The sequence below is a fragment of the Anas acuta genome, chromosome 5 (assembly GCF_963932015.1).
Source record: "Anas acuta chromosome 5, bAnaAcu1.1, whole genome shotgun sequence".
Classification (NCBI taxonomy): domain Eukaryota; kingdom Metazoa; phylum Chordata; class Aves; order Anseriformes; family Anatidae; genus Anas; species Anas acuta.
This window is the reverse complement of record NC_088983.1, coordinates 16235098-16260574: the sequence shown is the minus strand read 5'-3', so window position 1 is coordinate 16260574 and position 25477 is coordinate 16235098. Positions and strand designations below refer to the sequence as shown.

General features: G+C 41.4%; 1 protein-coding gene across 3 annotated transcripts in view; it reads right to left on the bottom strand.

Moving 5' to 3' along the window:
* The window catches only part of BTBD7 (BTB domain containing 7), a 56383-nt gene extending 31539 nt beyond the window's left edge, over positions 1–24844 (bottom strand). For 2 of the 3 annotated variants that reach the window (XM_068682896.1, XM_068682898.1), the window contains exons 1-2: positions 24687–24844; positions 5167–5352 (exon numbers count right to left, since the gene is read on the bottom strand). In XM_068682896.1, the coding sequence (XP_068538997.1) occupies positions 5167–5248 (82 nt within the window). In that variant the 5' untranslated portion in view covers positions 5249–5352; positions 24687–24844. Of the gene's footprint in view, positions 1–5166; positions 5353–20808; positions 20831–24686 lie in introns of those variants that run through there. The other variant, XM_068682897.1, reaches the window with a different exon arrangement.
* Between the last annotated feature and the right edge of the window lie 633 nt (positions 24845–25477).

The following is a 25477-nucleotide window of genomic DNA, read 5'->3' as shown; positions in this document are numbered from 1 at the left end:
GAAAATTAAAGACAATGAATCCAATTTCAATGCAAATTTCAACAAGAAAATAGAAATCTTGCATGTGATAATTAAGTAATGCTGAAAATCAAACACAAAATGGGATCCGTTCCACAAAGCAGATGCCAATTTGTGTGTACACCCCATTAAAAGCAATACGGAATATGCAAACTTTACTATATTAAAGATTCCCTTTGAAAGTAGCATTATGCAACTAAAGAATGCATGTTATTTTTCAAAGATCATTTACATGTAAATTACATTGTGATTCGAACCTGCCATGAAATATAGATTTTCCCCCAACGTTATTTGCATTGCATTCCTGACCTGTTCTCCTAAATGAGTATTTGCTGATGGCCATTTTGATGTTAGCTACATATACAATAACACAGACAGTAAGAAAAGAAATTAGGATTCACATTTTTAGAAGCAATGGAAAATTGAATTAAAAGTTTTAATAAAAAAAATAAAGCTATAGTTTAAACAGAACTATGACTCACTGGGTAAAGGGCTATTTTATAACTTAATTTACAGAGTTTTCATTCTGAGACAGATGGTGGAAAATGCAGACTTCACCGGAAAAAAAGTACACCAAACCAACCTCTTCCAGACAATATATGAAAATAAGATGCTTCCAAATGGCATAAAGATTGATAGCAATAACAGGCTTTGTTAACCTGAAATGTATTTGTAAATACTTATATTGGGAACATTTCTTAAGTTTCTATTACTACACTTGTGTAACTTCACTACCTGTTGTGGGTTTTTAAGTTCAAAGCACATCCAACCACCACACAGTTTGTGTGGCCTTCTGTAACTTGTTTCAGTCACCTGTCTGTCTCTGTTCGATTTGTTCCAGGCAGATTTGATGTGATGCTATTTTGACGTTATGGGCCAGTCTGTCCAAGTACAGTTTTAGTTACCACATTATTTCAGATAGGTATTTTTTGAAGTTTGAAAAAGACAGCAGCAATTCAAAGTTGTATCTGAGAACATGGCAAATCTAGCAATTTAATATAACCATAAATTGTTTCATTATTTAAGCCTCACTAACTTTAAGTAACCCTATACACTGGCTTTTATGCCAAGCTACTAAAAACTTCCCAAATCATGCAGTGTAATGGTTTTATAATTCACCTACTAGTCAAAGTTCTGCGAAGGAACTTTACTTTCTTTGAGGAAAGACTATCTTAGCCACGCTACATTAAATTTTGCTCAATCAGGCAACATATTGTAAGTTATATTGAAATTTCACAACATTAAAGTCAATTTAAATGAAAAGACTAGTAACTCAAAACTACTTCAAAGAGATCACGCTGTAAAATCTGCCATGTTCCTTCTACATGATATAATAGATATTACAACAGAAAAGTGGAGATTTAGCCTCCTGCTGATAGAGATGAGCCTACAATTTCACTATACTTTCAAAAAGAGTATAGATTACATTTCATAATAAAAGTAACTACACTTTGGACATTCTGTAACGATGCTGCTCTGAGGGAACAAGCCAGCTCATTATTATTTCAAGTATCTTGGATTCTAATGGCAAATTTGAGTACATTCAATATTCCCTTACATTCTGCTAAACAAAAACTAGGACACCAGAAGTCTCAATTTCTCTCTTCCCTGAAGGCTGCCATCAGGTATTACTTGCACATGAATCACCACAAGACACTAAAATACCATTCAAACCTATGCACATCCTGCGCTACACAGAGGATTTAATTTCAGAAGCACTGCAAACAGCACTAGTAAGTCCTACAATTAGATAAAGCATTGCTATTAATAGAGCTGTGGCAACTGCTTTTCTCCAGTTGCAGAAGAAGAGATGCACTAGCACAGCCTCTCTGGATTCCCAATAGCTGGGGGCTCAGCATCCCTGAAAGAAAGTTTTTGACAAGCTTCTTTTGGGTCCACCTGTATTTCTTCAGCAGGCAGAGGCATTAGAAGTCAGAAATAAGAATTTACTCCCCTCTTCTACAATAAAAGGTGGAAGTCTAGTACTGCTGAAATGGACCTGGGGTGCTCACTGACAGCCAGCTGAACATGAGCCAGCAGTGTGCTCAGGTGGCCAAGAAGGCCAGCAGCATCCTGCTTGTATCAGGAATAGCGTTGCCAGCAGGACCAGGGAAATGATCGTCCCCTGTACTCAGCTCTGGTGAGGCCACACCTTGAGTGCTGCATTCAGTTTTGGGCCCCTTACTACAAGAAGGACATCAAGGGGCTGGCGTGTTCAGAGCAAGGCTACGGAGCTGGTGAAGAGTCTGTGACACAAGTGCTACATGTATGAGGGGCGGCTGTGGGAGCTGGGTTTGTTTAATCTGGAGAAGAGGAGGCTCAGGGGAGACCTTACTGCTCTCTGCAACTAACTTAAATGAGGTTGTAGCAAGGTGGGGAGTCAGTCTCTTCTCCCAAGCACCAAGAAACAGAACAAGAGGAAATGGCCTCAAGTTGCACCAGGGGAGGTTTAGGTTGGATATTAGGAGACATTTCTTCACTGAGAGGGTTGTGAGGCATTGGAACAGGCTGCCCAGAGAAGTGGCTGAGTCACCACCCCTGGAGGTATTCGGAAGACATCCAGATGAGGTGCTTGGGGAGAGGGTGTAGTGGTAGACTTGGCAATGCTAGGTTAATGGCTGACTTGATCTTGGAGGTCTTCTCCAACCTAAACGATTCTATGATTAAATGTTGTTAAAAAGCAATAGCTACTTCATGCCCCTAGACCATGTCTAGGTTTGAACAGATAAATATTTATAACAAACAGATGATTGCCAAGAGAAACTACCAGGGCACTTGACAATGAATAATGGGATTTGTCAAGTCCTCTGCATGCCTACACATGTTAAAAACTAATTATAGAGCTGTATTTAAAAAACAAACATCTTGAACAGATGTACCACCCTAGAAAATGGTGTGAAATCCTCCTTCTGAATGCTGTAGACAAAACAGCAAGAGAATGACTAGTTAAGCCTTTGCTGAAACAAAAGTATTTTTACAGTGAGCACTTCATTTTTATTGATTTAGCTCCTCTTTGAAATCTGCAAGCAAATTTAGCATTGATTTCACTAACATGGGAAGTCACACTATGAAAATGCTGTGCTTTGTTAGATCAATTCTCTGCTTTCAGTGTTCATCCTACACTTAAACTGTAGCATGGTGCTACTTTAATGGCAAAGCAGCATGTCTAAACAAACCCACAGGTCTGAACCCAGTTTCCAGAAAGAAGGCAATTAATACATATCATGCTCTTACATCACCAGTCTTCATGCTGCCCAAAAGCATAATTGCAAATACGTACACCTCATGTCTTCTACATAATGGAACTGTAAAAGTTCATGTATAACAAAAACATGATTACTCTGACAAGTGATTAAAATCTCATCTTTCAATTTTAGGACTTTTATTTTCTACTGAGACAGCTACAAAAGCCATCCATCCAACCAGAGTCAAGAAACAGCCAACCAACACAAGGGAGAAAGGAGGAATATATGCCAGTGTCACAGGTAGCACAGTTACACTACTCGTGTACATGCCAACATAATATCAGAAGATTTCAGTCTTTTTTTTTTTAATATAAGAACTCTCATTTTCTTTGCTTAAGATGATACAATGACATGCTTATAGACCTTCCTCAAAAAAAGCCTTTACTCCAATTTTCAGTAGATAATGGGGATCCAAAAGTTCACAGCTCACTAAATAACAGGTTTTTATTTGGGTTTTAATATCGAAGAGCATCATGAAAACCTTCCACACACAAAGGACAAAGTTCCCAGGGAATCTGATGAAGCCTTTGGAACCTTCTCTGCCTCTTATGAACTCTGCAAGTGCTGTTTGGGCACGCAGATCTGCTAGGATTTCTCTTCATTCTATATAAAGGCCAATTAAAAACCCACCAAGATGTGCACTGAAAAAGTTTTAGCTGTGATTTTAGGAAGTACATAGATATAAATTGAGATATCTTTTACTACTCTTAATGTATTTTCAGTGTATCATAACTAAGCCTTTAGGAGGACTTTACAGCATGGGTAAAAAAGACGTTAGTACTAAAGTTTTCTTGACTTGCTACTAGCACACCCAATTTTAATCCAGAGAAGGAACTTTCACATATAAGAACTTGTGTGCTGTCCTCTCCTCAGATCTCCATAAGTTAGGAATGTCACAAAAGCTGAGATAAAAAAAATAAAGCAAGTCTATTTTTCCTCTAAGAATTCCACTGCGCTTTCAGCGGTGATTAAAAATAGAAGTAACACTGCATATCATTAGCTACTTATTCACTGTTGCAAGCCAAGGCATAAAGAAGAAATGTGTTTATAAAGTATTTATGTTATTTACTGCTAAGATCATTCTTCAGGCTGTCAGGGTGTTGTTTTTTCTAAACTAGATTATCTTCTGAAGTAGTGTCTTCTTTTAGATTCATCACATAATTATTATTTATAGTGTGACAGTACTTAGATCTCCACTGAGGTCTTTTTCTGCTAGACTGAAAAGAATATAAAGTTGGTACCTGCCCCAGTTATGGCTGGTATGAGAAGGTAGTTTAAGAGCACATCTACTCAAGTTTCTACTTAAGCGAGGTACTTTATTGTCCTAACGGTATTCTAAACCAGAAGTAACTCCCCTCTCCTCACCCCGATTTGCAGAAACAGGAAAACGGCATAAGGAGAAGTTATCTTCCAGACTGCTTGTTACTTGAACAGGTTTATTAGTAGAGATAACCTTTCTGGCAATGAGGAAGTAATTCACTCTCCTACAGACACAGTGCCAATACTACAAGGAGTACTGATGATCAGGAGTGTTCTGTGCTCTAACACAGTTTCACTGAAAATCTGAGGAAGAATGCAAAATGGTAAATACTATTTTCAGATAGCAACTGCTCCTCAAACAGTGAGAGCTAGTGTGTATGGCTGAATTATCAAAGAACACTTCTTATTTTTATAAATAACCTGGCATCTGTTTACTAGCAACTGGCAGATCAACTCATTGCATATGTATGCCAAACAGATATTGGACAGTACCAAGTTTTATGCACTACTGAGCTTGAACAGACAAACTGATGACCTAGAAAATAAAAACTAGGCATAATATTACTGCAAAGAATTCAAATCCAGTGTATATACAATCCAGCGAGCCATCTATATAAGCAACAAGATAACTGAAGAGACTTACCTATGAACGTCTGTTGTGCCTGTGAATTTCCCCCTACCCTTGGGGAACATGAGTGAGGGTAGTTAGATGCATTAGCACCCATTTTCTTCAGTCACTCAGGCATTCCGCCTGCTGGCTCTTCAATGTATAATCCCATAATCCTTTATAAATCTTCAATCCCAGACCCAGCATTCTGTTCCTCCATTTCTGGAAAGCAAAAACACCAATAATTTACTTTAACAATTGTTTTTCGTATGTATTACGTGATTTAGAACAAACTCAATCTCCAGCACATGGTGTTTCTAGAACATGTTTGAGGTCTTCTTTTTAAAGGCAACTTTCTGCTTGAAGGATTAAACCAAGATCAAAAAGCATTGTTCCTGAAATCTGTAATGTCCAAGGCATTCACAATTCACTATGATAAACTGCAACAAGGAACAGGATGGTTAGCAAGCTCAGAAGTCTTCAAGCAGGGATGGTCTAGACTAGGCTAGAGCTGCTCCTTTAAGTATGCCAAGAAAGACTTTACATGCACACTGATGCATTCACACATTGTTATAAACATCCCTAATTCAATTACAATGACTGGGAAAGCAGAATAAGCCAATTTGTTGAAGGTTGTACCATCATAACTGCTTTCAGCTGCATTCTGATTTCACACCAGCTGTGTGCTCCTCATTCAGTTCTACTTTTCAAGTTGGGGCTAGTGCTTAGAAGTAGGTCTTTAATAGTCAAAATAAGGCATATATTCATTACCTAAATGAACATTTATAACAAACCCAAAATTTAATCTACTCTTTATTAGGCATTTGAAAACATTTTAGAAGTCAGTTCTGAAGAAACCTGATCAAGGACCTTCATCACACATCCATACAAACAAGCATTTTCTAATTTATTTTTATGTTAACAGTGTTAAAATATTAATACTGCATAGTGTGCATACTGAGAGTTACCACAGTAAGAGCTCCTTTTTAGTCAACTGAGCATGTGCACCCCCATCAAGAACACAAACAGATGGACAGGTCAGAAAGAACATCACAAAAGTAAAGTCTATCCTCGGAATTTTTTAGACTTAATTCAGTTCAAATTTAATATTGTGAACATGTAACTAAATTCCACCAGGCTGGCCCAGGTGTAACTATACTTACTATATGCTACCAACCATTATTACTTTAATAATCTGTATTTCTGGCATGAGTTTAGAAGTGGGAGTTATCATGACGCTGCAGAGGTGAGATATGATCCTAGCTAGACACACACACACACCTGGCTTCTTAGTCACAAACTCAGCATGCAAAACAGATCCATCTTGGGGAGCAGAAAGTGAGAGGCTGCAGATTACTGTAGGCATAGGGATGGGGGGCGAAAACAAAAAACAAGTGTCGCAACATACAAGGGATGCTTACATGAGGAAGAAGAGCAGAGCCAGGCTTGGAAACCTGGCTTAGAGATGTAGCAACATGAAGAGGTGAGACACTGGCACGGCACTGAAGCATTACGAAGAGGGTGTGTGCTTTCCAGCCATCTGATGCCACAGAACAAGGTTCCTCAAAGCAGGCCAACTGGCATTTCTGTGCCCATCGGGTGCTTGCAGAAAGGAACCACAACACCTTGCAATAGACATTTCATACGGGCAGAATCCCTACCATGAAGGGCTTACAGCCTAGGTCCGCCTCACAAGACTGCAGGCTGTTATCCCTAGCCAACTTCTGCAGAGGCAGAAGACCACCACAACAACACAGCAGCTTTACTGGCATTGCCTATGCCAAGTGCAGCCCGTCTGCAGGCTCAAGGACACAGAAAGGGGGAGCTGCCGTGCCTGCCCTCTCCAGCTAGGTGCCAGTCTCCTCAAGTGCTTGTAAGCTGGTGCTTTTCTCAGCCTTGTCTCTATGCAGATTCACCACAGGTCAGGAAATGGAAAAATAAAAAAATTTTGCTTGCGTGGTGAGATAAGCCTGCTCAGTATGAAACACGAACCAGAGCGTGCACAGAACGGGCAGCATCACACCTGCTAACGCCAGCAAATCTCCGCAAACACAAGCTGTTGGATTAGTTCAGTCTTATGCAATGTTCTCCCCCACCACCACCCATACATAAAAATAAGCTAGTTATTCTAGGATAACCATACCCATATGGATGCAGACCTCTTCTTCATACAAGAAAATCTCCACAGAATTAAGGAAAACCACAGAAAACAACTTTCATCAGAAGTGACACTTCTATTGATCTGTGTACCTACAGGCTGTGGTGCATAGATTTTACATCCTTTTCTATACGGAATTAGTTACATTTAGTACAAGCAATAAGAGTCGGAATTCAAACTGAAAGGCAACTGTATCACAAATAATAGCCAGCATCCTGGGTAGATATCCCAACAACTTCCCTTTTCTCTGGGAAAATTGGACTTAGTTCATTTGGACTGAGTCCTGGAAAAACGTCATTGCTATTCTACTTTCTGCTTCTGTGTTCAGTTGCAATGCGTTAACTCATCCATTAGATGCCAACTAATACTTCACAATTCTTCCTGGCATGGGAAAAAGGGTAGCCTGAGACTCAGGTTTGAAGTTAATACCTCACATCTTCTTCCGTTTGGCAAGAACTGTGCCCCAGAAGATGGGTAAGGAACATGATCAAGGAGTCTATGCGATAATCCAACGCATTAGATACTCAGTGTCTGAATTTACAAAAGACAAAAGATTGTGAAAATTTTAAAAAGCTCATAAAATGTCTGATATATAATTTAATTAAAAGGCACAAAAGCATTGTTACACATTAAACCCAAGTGAATACCATGGTGAATTCACTCACTAAACATAAAATACGTAACAAGTAATTTTGCAAAACGTAGGCCAATGTAAAAAAAAAGTGTCATATTAAAGCTGTATATACAAAAATATATCACAGAATCTCTAGGTTGGAAGAGACCTCAAGATCATCGAGTCCAACCTCTAACCTAACACTAACAGTCCCCACTAAACCATATCCCTAAGCTCTACATCTAAACGTCTTTTGAAGACTTCCAGGGATGGTGACTCCACCACCTCCCTGGGCAGCCCGTTCCAATGTCTAACAACCCTTTCAGTAAAGAAATTCTTCCTAACATCTAACCTAAATATATATATATGTATATAAACTATAATATATGTATATAAACTATATGCCAATTTCAGTGAAGTTCAATGCATTTAAGCAGAACAAGCTCTATGGTCAGCCACTCTGTCCGTTCATGTATGTCACAATTTGTGTGTCCTTTCTAATTTAACCATGCACTGAGTGGTCAAGTGGACCGTAACAGACATCTTGAGGGTATTTTGCATCTCAAATTCACACATTCCAGTTAGTGACAGGGTATATTGTGCCCCAGGGCTCAAAACTGATCATAGTTGATACCACTACTCTCCTTAATGTTGTGTATCACTTGAAAATGTAGTCTTTGAACTTGTATTACATTTCTAGATGTTACATGGTAACACTGCATAACCCATAACCCAAACAACTTCAGCTGGCAACAATGAGGACTGTCCTGGAGGAAGCCCTGCCTTCTGGCCTTCATCCTCAAATCCACTTTCCCTCCCTTATTTGTTCTGGCTCAGATATTCAGTGAGCAAGAAAACTGACCCACGTATTAAAAGCAACCTTGACAAAAAGTTCTGTTTTTAAACAGTCTCAGTTACCAGTTGGCTCCTTATGGCATCACACAAGCACCTGCACCAGGACAGGTAGAAAAAGAAAGAGCTTCAGGGAACTCAGCGACTAGAGCCAGGGCTGCACCTTTTCTGCCAGCAAGGCATACTGCTTGTACCACTTGTGCGTACAGGAGGGTTTCTTTCCCTCCCCCAGCACGCACTTCAGCCTCCACACTAAACCTGGCCTACCTGCACAGAAATCACTCTCGCATATACCTGCTGAGCCCCATGTGAACATACAGATTGCATGCTGAGCTATGTGCCAGATCAAGAATGCTTTTTCCCCATAGTTAAAGAGCACTGCAGAAGAAAATTAATAAAAAACAAAGAAACAATGCCAAATAATTAGATACTTAGCTGCCAAAGGAAAGATTTCATCTTTCCTTGCAGATGTTATCTTGAATACCAAAAGCTTCCTATTTCAGCTTAACTAAACAATTAAATCTAATTTTAGTCTCAGAATACAGTCCTGATTTATTTTTTAAGAACTACTTTCGTGTGAACTTCTTGCGTGGTCCAGTTCACATCCATGTGAACACACACATTACCAAGACTAAACTCAAGATCCTGCTGACCTACTGAAACAGGATCTCTTGTTGAGAACAGTGACACACAAACAGATGTGCATTGTTTTTCTGTATACGTGTACACAGAAAAAAAGTTAAACTATGTTGAAGTTCTCGTTCAAAAAAAAAAAAAACAACACACAAAACACAGCCTGCAATGCAGTAAATAGTAGATGAACTGTGTTATATGAAGCCAGGAAGCTTTAGGAGCCAGAATTATTTCAAATGCTACTGAAAACACAGACGTGACTTCCAGATTAAACTGATACTTAGATAATAACAAAAAAAAACACACACACAAATACACACAAACCATAGATCTAATTAAGTCTTAGTACCTGAATTAAGTTCTTCACTCTTCACAAAACCTGCAAACTGAACTTACGATTTTAAGAACCTAAAAGGATTTGCATCTGAAGTACCTGGGCTGACAGCCAAAAATTCCTGGATTGGGAATTTTGGTTTAACAAAACTCTATGTACAAAATGGACTTCGGCTAACAGTGACACGTTGCTTATAGGTATCACTCAATACAAAGCTTTCATAAATGTTTCTGTATATTAATTAGATCCCAGTGGAATAAAGGGCAAGGTGGGGAGCATTACAACACATTCTACACCCAAAGTATCCTCCCACACCACCAAAAAAAAAAAAAACAACACTTAAAGACCTTTTTGTATTTCTTCTGCAGTTGTTGCCACAGAATTATGAAACAGCATAATACTAGGGAAAAATTAAGAAATCGTATCAGGCATACGTACATACTTGTACCATCATTATTTTTCAGGTTTTATACTGTGCTTCACATATTTGAGATTTACTGTCAGTAACGGACAATACAAACATATCTTATTCATATTTATTTACATCTTCATTTAGCCAAAGACTACTTTGCTCTTTTGCCCCAACAGCTCCCTTCTAGCAGCAAGGAAGCAGAAAGGATGTCAGATGAGATGACAACATCCAGCAGCAAACAGGTCCGTTTTTGCATAAAACGCAACTAACCAACCCAAGCACACACCAACTAAAAGGGCAAATCCCAGTAAGAAAGAACTTCAATTAAATTCTAGCAAGAATAAACTTTTAGTTACTTATTTACTGCTATGAAAATAAGCAAAAACACCTGTGGGGACAGTGGCAAGGGCCCATGTTCACCAGCTTGCCTGAACCTGCCTCCAGACGCAGCACAGCAGGCTGGCAATGGGCACTGAGCACCAAGCCACGCTCAGGAGCACCACGACAACACCATATCCAGCAACACGGTTCTACTGCTCCCATCCACCTGGGGAGGCTCCAAACACAGCCCTGGCCACAACGGTTATTACATTGCATCACTACTGGAATTACCAGCCTGCAACTGGGACCAGCACTTCAGCATGAAGAAAAAGTTGCTTGTTTCTGCTTGGAGTTGTAGCTAATACATCTGGAAGTTTCTAGTTTGGATTAGGACTGTACAAAAGCGAGGAATGAATAATGTTCTTCATGATTTCAATCTAAAAAAAGCTTATTTCATTATTTACTGCATGGGAAAAAAAAAGCAAACAAAACACAACTATAAGCAAAACACCAGACCCTAAGCCATGTCAGCAGTTCCAAGCATAAAAGGGCAAGATACGAGACCATGAAAGTAACTGCATCGGTTGGTTCTTTGCTTTGGACCACATGTTCCATCTACTACAAAGAACCCTTTTCTGAAGTTAAGCGTGAATTTTAAAACATTCTCTTTTTCATAAAGTACTATACTTGCCCATTAAAAAAAATAAGATATTTTAAAGTGAAGGAGGCAAAAAACCCACAGTAATCCTGGCCTTTTATTTCTAGGCCTATTGAGACCCACAGGGCTGAGCTTTAGAAAAAATAATATAACCTGTACTACTTTTCAACACATCCTCTGGGGAATCAAAGTGAAAGTTAAAAGAACTATATTCAAATCAAGTATAGAGGCATGTAGCCTTGAAGATATGCATACCTTAGAAAAAAATGAAAACACTGAAAAGCATTCAGGCAGTTGAAAAGATAGAAAGTACAGAAAATGCCATCTCTTCCGTACTGTCTTGCAAACAACATTCAAAGTAGGCTTGTTATGATCAGCAAAGCAATTCAGAGCAGTGTGAACGTGTCACATCCCAGAAGCAACTAAGTAATGTCACCTGTGGGTAGTGACTGGCTGAACCACTAACCATGATGAAGAGGCACCAGACTTAAACATCTTTATATTCCCCTAAATATACCTATCTTTATATACCACTTAGAGATAAAATGCAGTAATTGAATTACAACAGTACAATGCCAAAAGGAACAAGAAATTCCTCCCAAGCAACTTAAATATTTTTATGTACTGAAATATGAACCTTGATCTCTACATATCACTGATCCTTCCAGCTGGGTGCAAGCACCTACTAGTTTACCAGAAGTCTGATTGATGATACTCACATGACAAACGTAACTAATGCTCCAGAAGTTTAATTCAAAAGACCACTTTTAGCAAAATCAGCAAGAAGTTGCTTACTGCCTCTTGATATGAAGTAACTGCTTGTATTCTTCAATGATTTTCCACTTTTAGAAGTTCACTTGAAATGAACATGAATGTGATTCAGACACAAAGCATCATTAAAACTACCTTGCAAGAATATCAGAGAAATCCTATCCACTAAATCTTTATCGATATCACTGAACAGAATAATTAGGTATGAACATGCCTATTTACAGGGAAAAAATGAGAATAATTCATTTTAGCCCCTCTAGAATAACTGCATGTTACATTGACATAATATTGCATTTTATTTTGAGGAGTCCAAAGGTTTTTCAGAAGATTTATTCTAAGGAAATAGAAACGTTTGCTTTTTGTTGTTTTTGTTTTAAAAGAAAAGGAAGTCCTGTTTGATGTAATAAACATGTTGTGAACACAATCAGTAGTTTAAGACAGAAAGAGGAACCTCCAAATTACTTGCAAAGTATCTCAAAGAATGGATCAGACATTTTAAATAAAAAAAAATATATATATATATACATATATATATATAGCAAGCTTTAATTGTATTGAAGTTCTGGACAAGATTCAGTTATCTTGCCAGGCAGCAACTTAACTTTCAGCTAAATCCAGCTTCAGAGACTGGGACTGAACCTGCCTTGGAAGACCGCTTCCCACTCTCTGTGGGCCTGCCTGTCCTGTAGTGCAGCAGTACACATGAAAGGTGCCCTCAGCCGTGCGCTCAGGCAGCGTCTTTTCTTCCTCTAAAGAAAAAGTAGCAGTGGAGCAAAAGTAAGAACCTTTATGCAGTGCATTTCAAAGTCTTTTTATTCAGGTAGCCCATCTGTCAACAGGGTTGGTATTTTTATGAGGAATGGAAGCCTGTGCGGTTTCCACAATTCACATGGTTCTATTCTATATTCTTTGAGACATCCCCATAAAGATCCTTGTTTCATCCAGAGAGGGAACTCCTCCTCTTGCTCGAGCTGTGACCCAGCTACAACACAAGACGCTGTTTTAAATTAGCAAGTCTACTAAGACAGGGAAATCTTGGCTCAAACCCCAACCATATGGAAGATTTGTCTCTGGATTTTAGCACCGCTGCCTTCTCACATCAGGTACCATCTCAGTGGGATATACCCTACGGTCTCCTCATTCCAGAGATGTTTTCCCTTTTCTCCAGGCCCAATTATTTCACAGAGAGCCATTTACTCTGAATTAGTATCTCAGAGCTTCCTGTACACAATAGTGCTTTTAAATCCAGCACAGAGTTTACATTCACTACATTTCCTCTAAGAACATACTTCCTCTGAGAGTACTTTAAAAGTTACTAGTAAGGCAATCTGAAATACCATGCTCTACACCTACCTGCAGATATAACAAGATATAACAAAAAGCATCATCCGTCATCTCTTAAAATTTGTCATTTTCATTTCACCTTCAAGAACAGCATCATTTTGATGCTTAGCTTCCTTATTAACTACCACAGTCTTAACAGGAAAGGTAGAAGTCTGGTGATGACACTACTTGGGGTTTTTCCAAACACTAATCCCAGCATCACAGTGTTGAAGCACACTAAAAATCTTGGACCCACATACTGATTGGCCTTCCTACATGGATGTACTCTGTTCACTGATCTCTACAGTCTCTGGCTGCAATTGACACATCATCCTGCCAGTCAGCCACTGCATCAGGAACAATTTCATCTTGCGGTATTTCTGTTGCTCATAGCCATTACCAACATCATTCCTCATTACCTCAGTGTCTCTGCATAATCCTCCTCCTTTCTGCACATGGCCCTATGAGATGCTTGGTGACAGGACAACATGGAACTCAATTACTTCCACTGAAAACCTCCTCCTGTGGCCAGAAAAGCCATTACCAGTATTGCCATATATTCAAAACATTTTTCTCTACATCCTTCTTAATCCACCACCATTCATTCGGTTCTGAAAAGCATCCTCCCTGTGCATCCTTTTCTCCTCACACAACAACATACTTGACCTGTGCAGCCTCTGCTCTTTGATACAAGAAAAGTTTGAAGTACCACTTGCTAGCATTATCTTATGCCTTCAGGGCAAATGGATCCACCTATTTACAATACAAAAGCTGGAAGCTGGAACACAGAAAAAACTGGTAAAGAACTCAAAAGGTAATCTAGTCCAGTCCACTTCATGAGACACAGCAGGTATTTTATAAAAAAAAAAAAAAAAAGAAATCCTTTCCGGAACAAGGAAAAACAACAAAAATTGAAAAAAAAAAAAAACAAACCACATCAAACTGACATTGAAGCTACAGTTTACATTGAATTTCTACAGTAACAGTCACAAGCCATGATGAGTCTTAGATGCAACCAAAACAGTTCCAATCTTGATTCAAAACATACAATTTGGTATATGTAAAAAACCAAAAAGCTGTCTCACTGGCACTGTGGTTCCACACGTTTCCTCATTGGCGCTCACCTCAGCTCCTATTGCCCTCTTCATGAAGCTCCTCCATTTTGTCACCAACGAAGCCAGGGAAACCTCTTCTGCAGGAGTTCTCTCCGCTGCAGCTGGTTCCCCCACCAGTTTGGTGACCAAGGGAATGTCAGAGGGGGAAGAACAGCAAGAAGTAGCCAAAAGGCTGCTCACTCCCCACAGCCAAACATGACGTATGGTTTGACTAACAGTCAGTTGGCCTGGCCTTCACAAATAAACATTCCCAGTCCCATGCACTCATTCCTACGGCAGAGCTGCCCCCCTTCCACTGCAGCAAACACTCATGAAGCCCCAGAACAACCCCATTATCAGGGACCAACAGGACCTTGTTTGTTTTTACCTGATCCTCTGGTGCAGCTGCAAGCAGCTCTGCCTTTAAAGGGTAGCACTGCCTTGTCCCCATTCAGTCATCTGTCACTGAATTTAAATATCTTAACGAGAGTAGTTAAAAAACCCTCTTACAATGCAGTAGTTTTTCTATAGAGCTCTTAAGAAATTAGAAGCAGGAAAAAGATTCCCTGCAAGTTGTCCTCAAACAAAGGGCAGTCCTAGCAGAAACAGGCGATGTATGTAGTCCCAACTGCCACAAGGACTTCACTTGTGAGCTGTCACAATACCCAGTGAGCTGACCCACAGCTTCTCTTTCGGCCTGTACTACTTCTGTTCTGTGCTTGTACAGTTTGCTCCTCACCTCAGCTAGGCCTTCATCAGCAGCCCCTCAGACAGCAGCCACTGCGAGTGAAGATGTTCACACTGAGGGGTACAGGGGTTGCTTTTTTGAAGGCCTGGAAGATTTTAAGTTTGTCGTCACAGAATACACACACCTCGGTATTAGTCATGTGGAGAAAGAGAAAAAAGACAAGCCTGTATGTTCTCCTCCAGCCGGCAAGCTGCTGCTGGGGAGAAGCTAGCTGTATAGGCAAGGCTCCCTGCCTGCTGGCTCTTGACAGATACATCTGGACAATCCAACACCACCGCTGAAGTCAAACTAACAAAGAGCTGTACCTTCCCCTCACTCCTCTGCTCCAGCCAAGTGGTTTCCCCACTTCCCTCACCCAGAGATGAGGTGATCACCCCACAGCTCGTTTCAGATGGCTGATCCGCCACACAACGGCTGGAGGGATCAGCAGGGAACAGAGGAAAAAGGGAGTTGGGCCGGTTGGACCGACAGTCAGCTGCCACTGGAAGGGGAACACGTAGCTGTGGATGTGGAGAGCAGACGTGCTATTGCCCTGCCTCACAGCTTCGCAGAACTAGATCCTCGCAGTCACCAATTTAATTCCCTCTCACCTCAGGCTCAGCCTCAACTAGTCTCTCTAGCCTGGCCCCACCACACAGACGAATCCTCCCTCCTTGGGCAATTCTGAAGCTCAGGTTTTGCTGCTAGTATATCCCCTACCCCTTCACAGCCCACCACAGATTCTTTCAGTTCTAGGCTACGCATCGAAGCAAGCAGCAATACAAAACTGAAATGGAGGTCAGTGTACACAGTATCTATATAATTGGCTCATTTGAGAGCTTGTCAGCTGGTTATGGACCATCGCTGCCCTGAGGGAGTCTGATATTCCAGGTTAAACCCACATGATACCCCCCCAATATTTTTTTTTAAATTACTTTTAATTTTGAAGTATAAAAACACCGCTTGTGGTGACCTTATGTATGTTTTCCAGATCAGTCATTGCTGTACTTAAGATTTTAAATACTTATTTAGAAGATTTCTCCTTTGGTTGGGGTTTTCTGAGAGAGAAAAGTTTTAAAAGCCATGCTGGCTTCAACAGCTAACATTTATATTGGAACATCTGATGCCAAGAAATCTTCCTATGCAACACACTTCAAAGATTTCAGCTGTTTGTAGACAGACATTTTAAGAGCATGCACAGTAACAAAAGACAGTATTGCAGTGCCTCTCCTCACAAGGAATTTCATAGACTTCCACAAACAACCAAATTCCTCAGAATTTACACCAAACCTTTTAGTGCCTACACTTAGATTCCATGACAGCCACCATAGCCAGAACTAAATGCCCACAGAATTTGATGTGTTTTTCCCCAAAAATACAGAAACCTATTTCAAATGGAACAGTAAATACTTTCTCTACGATAAAAGCAATCAATTAAAGGAAAGGCTTAGTCAGAAAACCAGTCTAGTAGTTAGCCTGCAATTAAGCCGGATCTTTGTTTACATTTTCCCCTTGGCAAGAAGAGGAAGTTATGTCTTCCAGATTTCCTATGAGCTCTCTGCATTTCTAAAGCATTCATTTTTTGTCCTGTAACGTGAACATGCAGGTTTTACAGAAGAGTCAAAGGAGCCATACATGCATTGATGTAAGTTCCTAAAAATGGATCCACCAATCATTTACACATTTAATAAGTTTAGCAATATCCACACACACCTCATATATACAGACATCAAGATAGTTTTGAGACCTTGCTGGGTGTTTTCTGTTTAACTATTTGCTAAAGCAAATCTGCCCTTTGAGCAGACTGCTGATAAGCCTTAACTCTTCTCTCTCCTTTCACAAGGCTTTAAAAACTTTTCAGCTGATCAAGAACATCTGAAAACATTTTCACAAGAAATCGAATAAATGTTTTAGAATGAAAGCAAAGTTTTTAGATTGTATTAAATATTGTACTTTTAGATTTTATCTCCTAGAGTAGAGGAGGCTTTTCATTAAAACAATCTGTTAATCTCATTTTATACCCAAGTTTGCTCATCTACCCTTATCCACAACTTTCCTTCACATTCAAAGTGAAAAATACAGAAAGAGGAGCCTTTGCCAGTGCATGCTACACTTACCAAACCTCCTTCCATTCTTCCAATATTTGAGGATTTCATCAGTGTATGAAAAAAAGTCACTATTGCCAGAAAAAAAGCACTCTCACTTCCCTCTGTACCCAGATGACCATTTTCATCAACTGTCTACTTCCCCCTTGCACACTCACATTCAGTGAGCTGATTTTACCCAGCTCAGTTTCAAACCTAACAAAAATAAAAGATTAATTTTAATTTGAATGAAAGAAGTTAATCATGCATACAGAAAAAAGGCAAGGTCTGTTTCCTTCCAAATTTAAAACCAGGATGAAACCCAAATTCACAAGATGCTTAAACAAGCACTAGAGGCTGCTGAGAACCACCAAGGGCTTAATACAGTTCAGCCTTGATGAAGGTAAGACCAAGATACTAAGGTGCCATTTTCTAAAATAGTTCTCCAGAAAAATAAGCTCGTAGCTGAAGATCAGCACGAGGGGAACAGGGAAAAAGAGAAAGGGAAATTCCTAAGGTTCCATTTCCAAGGGGACCAATGGGGAAATATCTAGATCAGCATAAGCCAGTTACACCAAACTGGCAAATTTTGAGCCAATAACAAAATGAGTAACTACACAATAACAGAATTATTTTATATATTCTCAAGGAAACTCAAGGGCCTTGAGAAACATACAACAACAAGGCAAAGCTAACTGTATTTTCTGTAAAATGGAAAAGCCCCAAGTGGCATGGGAAGGTCCTTTACGAAATTTCATTTAGGACTGTATTTCTTAGCATTGCTATTCTCAGAAGTCTTGTAGTTTAAGCCCAAAAAACAACTTAAAATAGTAAGAGTCCAGGTTACAGCAAAGAACTTGTTTAAATTCAATTACTTAAAGAAACAGGTGCAGAAATACATGAGTCACTTTACTAAGAGTCACCAAGTCTTCAATTTTATGTCTAGAACTACAAAGCACTAATACAGAGGGGATAATCTTATATTGTATGACAGCTTTACAATGCTAAAAAGATATTTTGGTATTTCAAGTCCAAATGCATGTTTCCAGCAGTGTTTAATAGAGGACTAAAACCTACAGAGATTTTAATGATCGAGTAAGAAACAGTAGGTACCTTCTGATCCAAATCATGTTTGTTTTTAAAAAAAGAGTGAGAATTGTTCCCTTAAGTTTTATTTAAAAAAAAACAGTTGGCCAAGTTTGGAATTAGATAATCTGTGGCAGTAAACACATTCTTAATCAATACTTAGATAAATTAAATCCCCAAGTCATTCATGAATATAAATTACAAAGAGAGAGAGATACCTAGCACACTGGGGGCAGACTTACAAAGACATTGACCAGCAGCTCCTCATCCTCTTATATCCTATACATTCCTTTGTAGACACTACTGTGCTTGCCTATATCGTTAATGGTGAACTGGAGTGTAGCCTCACAGGATGTGAGGAGTACTGACATGGCTTAGAGATTCTTCCTTCTTCAGCATCAAGGCCATCACTACGCTGAATAACAAAAACTTCCTGTCTTGAGTGTGCATTTTGTCAACTTAGCAATTTTCTGCCATGCTAGTGTCTGAAGTACAATAAACAACCCATCTCAAAAACATCCTACAAGTACCTCATTACAAGCTGACAGAAGTAGCTTCGACTTAAAATGCAAGCATAAGCAATTTGGTTGTATTTCTCTCAGTCACATTCATTACTAGAATGACTTTAAAGAAATCAATGAGCCTATTAGCTTGATGATCACCTCCGCCCACATTCTAGAGGTTTTACAGTTATTGCATTTCTCTTCTTCAGAAAACTGAAGCTGAGATGCCCATTACAGGATAGACTGAGGTGTAAGGCATCAACCTTTAATGCATTCCTATACTTGATTAGGTGTTTTTTTTTTTTTTTAATACAAGAAAATAGAGAATTTCATTATGTGTATGTCTATACCCCCCTCTTCTCCAAGGAATATGCTATGGTCATTCAGTTAAAATGAATGAACAGCTTTAGAAGTAGTTAGCCTTCCATGTATATTAAGAAAGCAAACCTCTGGGTAGATGCAATGAATCCCCTAAATGCCTCCAGTTGTATGAAGGACTTCAGCACAGCCCACCACTAAACACCACAGAATCTACACAGATGAGCACTATGATCACAGCAGCAGAAAGTCAAGGATCATGAAATGCACAGCAAACCCAGTTCCTCATTTCCAGCAATCAAGGGACAACTTTTTTCCCTTCTTCACATCAAGAGCCATCACAAGAACAAAATAATGTAGGAGAGAATCAAAGAAGTATAAAGAAAAAGGCAGCACAAGCCCAGAAAATATCATCTCATTAGTTTCTGATTAGATTTGTTATTTTAAAGGGCTTTTTCTTCAGCTCTCAAGCAGCATTTCCAATTTTGGGGTCAAGAAAAAGGTATGAAAAGGAACTTCAGTCATTTATACCAATTATTTATAAAGCAATTAGAATAAGCTACCCATCACTGAAGTGTTTTACATACTTCAGTGCAGCACTGATGCTTTGGGTAGCAGATGATAAGCAAAGCAGCATTCCATTTTCATACTAATGCAAAGTGGTCTACCCAGTCACTCAAAAAAACTTTTATTTGCATATAAATGAGCATAACTTCATTAGGATATGCTTTCATATAAGACATTAGGATTCTTGCTTTCTGTATTTCAAACTTTGACTCGAGACTCAGCACTGGACAGAGAGAAAGCTGTCTTCTTTGATCCAAACTAAATTGTAAAGATGGATGTTAGAAACGCAACAAGCACCACCAAAAAGACAACACCAGTGCACATCAACATTTTGCAGCTCCACTGATCACAGAGCATCTGCAAGCACAGTGTCACAAAATAAAATGCGTAACTAAGATAAGCAACAGTTACTTATTAAATTGCTGGTTCAAGCAAATCCTTTGAGTCTACCCATTGTTACTATCAGTAGAAGTGTAAATTGGCTTTACAATTATCCTGTAACAGTTTTAACAGATCTTGGACAGGGCTTCCAAACCAGAGAGATCTCATGTGCCATTAACTTGAAAGAAGAGCTAGATCAAGCTCTTCCCAGTGGAAAACACTGAACATTTCAAGTGATGCAGAGTGGCAGGAAGAGGATATGTCTTAAAAGCCCCAAGTTAGTACACTGAAATAATCCCATATCAAAGAGGTCAGCAGAAATAGAAAGGTTCTTTAAGAAGATAGGGAGTGGCACTAATAGCAGCACTAGGAAAAGGTTCTTGAAGGGAGATTTAAAACGAATAATTATGTTGCAGTGAACTGGCAACAGGCTATGATAGGTAAGAAAAGTAAAGAATAATAATAATAAAAAAATCTTTCAAATACAGGAACAACTTCACTGGAACAGCAAAGTTCCAGTGTCACAAAGAACACATGGTGAGAATTCAGACAAGATTTGAGCACAAAGATCACACAGGACTTACAAAACAATCAGACAGAAGAGCCATCGTTAGAATGTCATGTTTGAAAATAAAGCAAGACCTGCAGACTTAGAAACTGATTGAGGAAGGTGTTACCCTCAAACATTACCCACTCCACCTCCCCCTCACACATGCCTTCCTGAGAATTGTTTCTTAATCAGTTTTGACTACTGTTAAAAGATTTTGGGGTTTTTAACGCTCTGGTAAAACATAGTAATTCTTATTTTCCATTTACAGAAATAACTTAAACCCACAGACAAACCTCAGAAAATCCCCAACAAGCTGAAGTCGCCGGAAACCCCACAAGTTCTTTAAGTTGTTAAAGTCCACAACCAGTCGTTTGATATAGCTTCATGCAACACTGGCACTCAATGGAGTAATCAAACCAGATTTAAATTTAACTAAGTATATAGTTACATGTGTACCTCAACACACTGTAGGCAACACAGTCCCACCCCCAGATCCCTTTCACCTACCTGGCCTTGCCTCTATTCCATGCCGGCAAGCAAGCTTTCCATAGTAATGCGATGACCCAGATCTCAGACCTTATCTGAAGCCTTTTTGTGTTTCAGCGGTTTATTTTTCAGACAGATCACTTTCTTGTAATGGTTAGAATGAAGCAATATAAACAACTTTACCAACACAGCTGAGGAGACTCCGTGGGAAGCAGGAAAAAGCAGCTGTGGACAACAAGCTTTTGAGCTAATTCTGCCAATAAACACCTGTCCAGAACCTCACAAACATCCTGACAGAGCACAAAGGTGTTCCACCCTAGTCCCTAGGGCAGGTAAATGAGAGAATTCAGATCCCCTTAGCTCCAGTAACCTCTTTGCATCAACACTGCAAACAAAAGCAACAACAACAACAAAAAGACAGCAAATAATATGATGAAAACAAGGTGCTAAAGCTGTACGGAATTTCAGGCAGCAAGGCACAAAAAAGCGTGGTATCACCACCACTGCTACTCAACTCCTTCCCACCATTTCTTGCCCATTTTGATTCTCCCCAACACAAAGTTCTGCCATTCTCTACATAAAGCACACAAAGATTTCAGGTCTCCTCCTAGCAGCCATTCATTATGCTGAAGGCATCATTACAACTGGCATCCTGCTCGGGAGATGTGCAGGACAGACTGGATAGGCACAAAAAGCAAGACCAGCATCAAACTTTGCATCTACAGTCCCTTCATATAATAGCTCAGGCATAGAGGTAAGCCAACAAAGGAAAGAATATTCTAAAAATCCATAGTAAATTCTACCCAAAGATTTAAAGATACACTGACAAGCCTCATTCTTGAAAGAAGCTAGGTAATGAAACTGAGATACGGCAATTATATGACTCACGGGAAGCTCATCTAACACTCAGATCTCAGCTAGGATTCCCACTCTCCACCACACGCACTGAAAAAGTTTGTATATCTGGTTTTCCAGACCTGTTATTTCAGAAGGTGGTACAAACCATTGATCTTGTAACAGATACTAAAATTCATGCAAATGCGTTCAGAAATACAAAAAAAAACCTGAAACTAGAAACTTTCAGTTGAGATTTGCCACAAGCGCAGTCAGATTCTTAGTAACAGTATTAAGAGCACTTTTATTTCTTATTAAGCAGAATTTCTCATTTTATCTTTATACAGCTTTCATTAATGTGAACTACATGGAGTCCATGCAGAGTGTCTATAGGATGTTTTGATGCATCTAACTTTTTGACTCTGGAGGGCAGCCAGAACCTCCTCAGCCATCACTGTGGGGCCAAGGCATCAGAAGACGGTCCCCTTTCCCGGCACACAGTCCGGTACATCGAGACCAGACCAGTGTGGCAGCAGGACTAGGGCTGGTGTTACGTGTCCTCCTACAGTCACATGTAGGACCACAAGCTACCACAGCACCAAAGCAGCCTGCAAAGCAGGACAGAGGAAGATGTTGTCCAAGCCTCTAGGTTAATTACCATCAGTGACAGGTGTAAACCTGACATCGTGTATGCAGCAACTTGAAAAACCTCTTTCAAAACAAAGACTCAATATTTTGTTAGTCTACTCATCAAGCTCGGACAGCCCCACTGAATTACACTCCAACAGCTGGCTGCAAAGACAGCATTTTATACTGTATTTTAAGAATGAGCAACATGCCTTCACAATACAAAGTCTTGAACTTGTCTGAGAAGCTCAAAAAAAAAAAAAAAAAAACAGAAGAAAAATCACAATGACAAGTCCATGCAAGTCTTCCAGGAGCGCTTATAAAAATAATTCTGTTCTTTCATGTATGACTCTCTGCAAATCAGTCAATGCCAGCTATAAGCATTACAACACTACTGTATCTATGACTCAGCAAGGAAATCTGGAAATACGAAGAAAGCTCCTGTTATTAGGAGACAAGGATTTTAAGAAGCCAGCAATTACAATAATGCCACAAAACAATAATCCAAGATGACTCGTGTTGGTGCTCCTTCTATGTTTAAACATACAAAATTAGATTAGAGAGTCAAACCCATTTATATACCAGCTAAAGTTTGAAAGCAAGTAAAACAATGCTTCAAAACATGAAGGATTTGGTACCTCCAACACCCCCGCCCCGCAATTCCGATGAACAGAAACAAACACTGGCTGTACACTGTGTGAAGTATTTACCTCTATTTCTGAGACTATCTGTATGTGGTTCAGCTATACAAGCCTCAGTAATCTGAATAAAGACAGACAGCAATTGGCAGCTTAACGTCAGGACTGAACACACAAGCCTTGTTCTTTAAGACCATCACCAGACATTTACATATAAGCACGAGCTGGTGCCGATGTTCACACAACATTATTTGGTGCAGCACAGTAGCAAGTTCTTAAATGGATTAGCTACACTGTTGTCCGTCAACTGAGAGGAGTAAGAATTAAATTACTCCATGCATGGGGAGAACAGCACAAGCCATAGTTTCACCACACATTATCTTCACTCAAGAATTTTACTGAACACACACTCTGACCTTGCCTTGTAAATCACGCAGTCCACAGAATCTGTGCACTGCTAAATAAGACACTTGTTCCACATATTCAAAAATAAATCCCTACAGAATTAATTTCGATATGTTGGCACCGGACTCTTAGTCAACAAGGGGTGGAGGGGAGAACGGAGATTTATATTGCTTTCTTAATCACAAGGTTGAAATAGAAAGTAATATAGAGGCGCTGGATCTGAAAAGGAATTCCCTTCCCCGCACAAAGCACACTAACGCAGAGACAGCGGTCCAAGGGTTACGTCCGAAACATGAGGAGAATCTCAGAAGAATAACCCTCTTCCCTAATATCTTTCAGACAAAAACACTAAAGCTTTAAGTCATCAGGCTTCCCAGTGCCTCAGGAAAGTTACGAGCACTACGAGTTTGATATCCAAGTTTCTATTTTTATTTTCTCCTTTCTAAATGAAAGCAGCGCACGCGATATGTGGTCAAACCTGAGGTGACCGCACCTCGCGGTGCATCTGCCAAGCACTCCAGCTTCGCGTGTTACTTTACCCTGGTTTGGAGCAAAACCCCGAGCGCTGCTGTGTCCCCTGGGCTAAGTTCTCACACAGATAGAGCGGGCGCGTCTCACGCTCCCCATTTCAGCATTTTATTCCCTTACTGTCGCGTTTCGTGCTGGCGGCTCACTCGCGTGCCATCCTCATCCTCTCCCCACGGCCTCAGCGGAGGCGGCAGGGGCGAGCAGAGCCGCGACAGCGCCCCGGGGGCAGCGGGAACCTTCCAGAGGCACCCCCTGGGCACCCCCCGGGCACCCCCCGAGGACACCCGGGAGCCCCTCGGGGACAGCCGCCGGGCCGGGGGCGAGCCCGGACCCCGCACCCCGCACCCCGAGCTGCGGCCGGCTCCGGGGGCCAGCAGCGGGCACGGGCTCGCTGCGAGGTGCCCGGGGCGAAGCCGGCGGGGGCCGGGAGGTTCCGGCCGGAGCCTGCGGGCCGGGGCCGGCCGCGGGCAGCCCCGCTCCGGAGGCCCCGCGGGGCGCCCCCCGCCCCGGGGCACCGCCAGCGCCCGGTGCCCGCAGCCCCGCCGCGGGGGCGGCAGCAGCGGCGGCGTCGCCCCCTCCCGTTTCCCACCGCGTATCGCGCTCGGCCTGCCCCCTCCGCTCCCGGCCCGGCTCCCCGCGGCGCAGCGCCTCACCTCCGGCAGCCGCCCGCCGCCGCCGCCAGGCCCGCCGCCGCCATGCCGCCCGCTCAGCGCCGCCCGCTCCCTCCCGGCCCCGCTCCGGCCGCCGCCATTTTGCGCCGGAGCCCCAGCCTGGGCCGGGCAGGGGCAGCGGGCACGGCGCATGCGCGGCGGCGATGCGGAGCCCGGGCCACGTGGTGCGCGGGGAGGGGGCGGGCAGCGCCTGAGGGGCGCCCGGCATGGCGGCGGGCGGCGGGGGGGTGCAGGCGGTGTCCTCCCCGTCACGGCCGGGCCTGGGGAGGGCCGTGGTGCTTCGTGGCACCCGTTGCCGACGGGGAGATCACATTTAAGGGGTAGAGGCCCACGGAAGCTCCCCAGAAGGCGTTTTTCTGGGATTTGTTGCGGGTTCCAGTCAGCCCGGGTTGGGGGGGCTCGTCCTCCTGTCAGCAAAATGGAGGGTGGGCAGCGCGGCCCGTCACTGCTGGGGGTCCCCCCCGGCAGCTCGTCCCCTCCCGAGCCTCAAATGTTGCTTGTGTCGCGCGACAGGGCTCGTTCACTCGTGGTACCAGGTGCACAAGTGTCTGCCACGGGGGTGGTCTGTCAGCACACGCTCTTTGTCCTCGAGACTTCCTTAAGCTGCTTATAGCAAGAATAAGCTCCTTGTTTTTCCAACCCCCTTTGAGCTTGTTACAGGCAGGCAACAATCAGATTCCAGCTTTATTTTTCAAAATAAAATGTACAATGTTCACCTGGAAATAAACCCGCAGCACCTTCCCCCTTCCCTTTACCTCTACGTTTGTTAATTA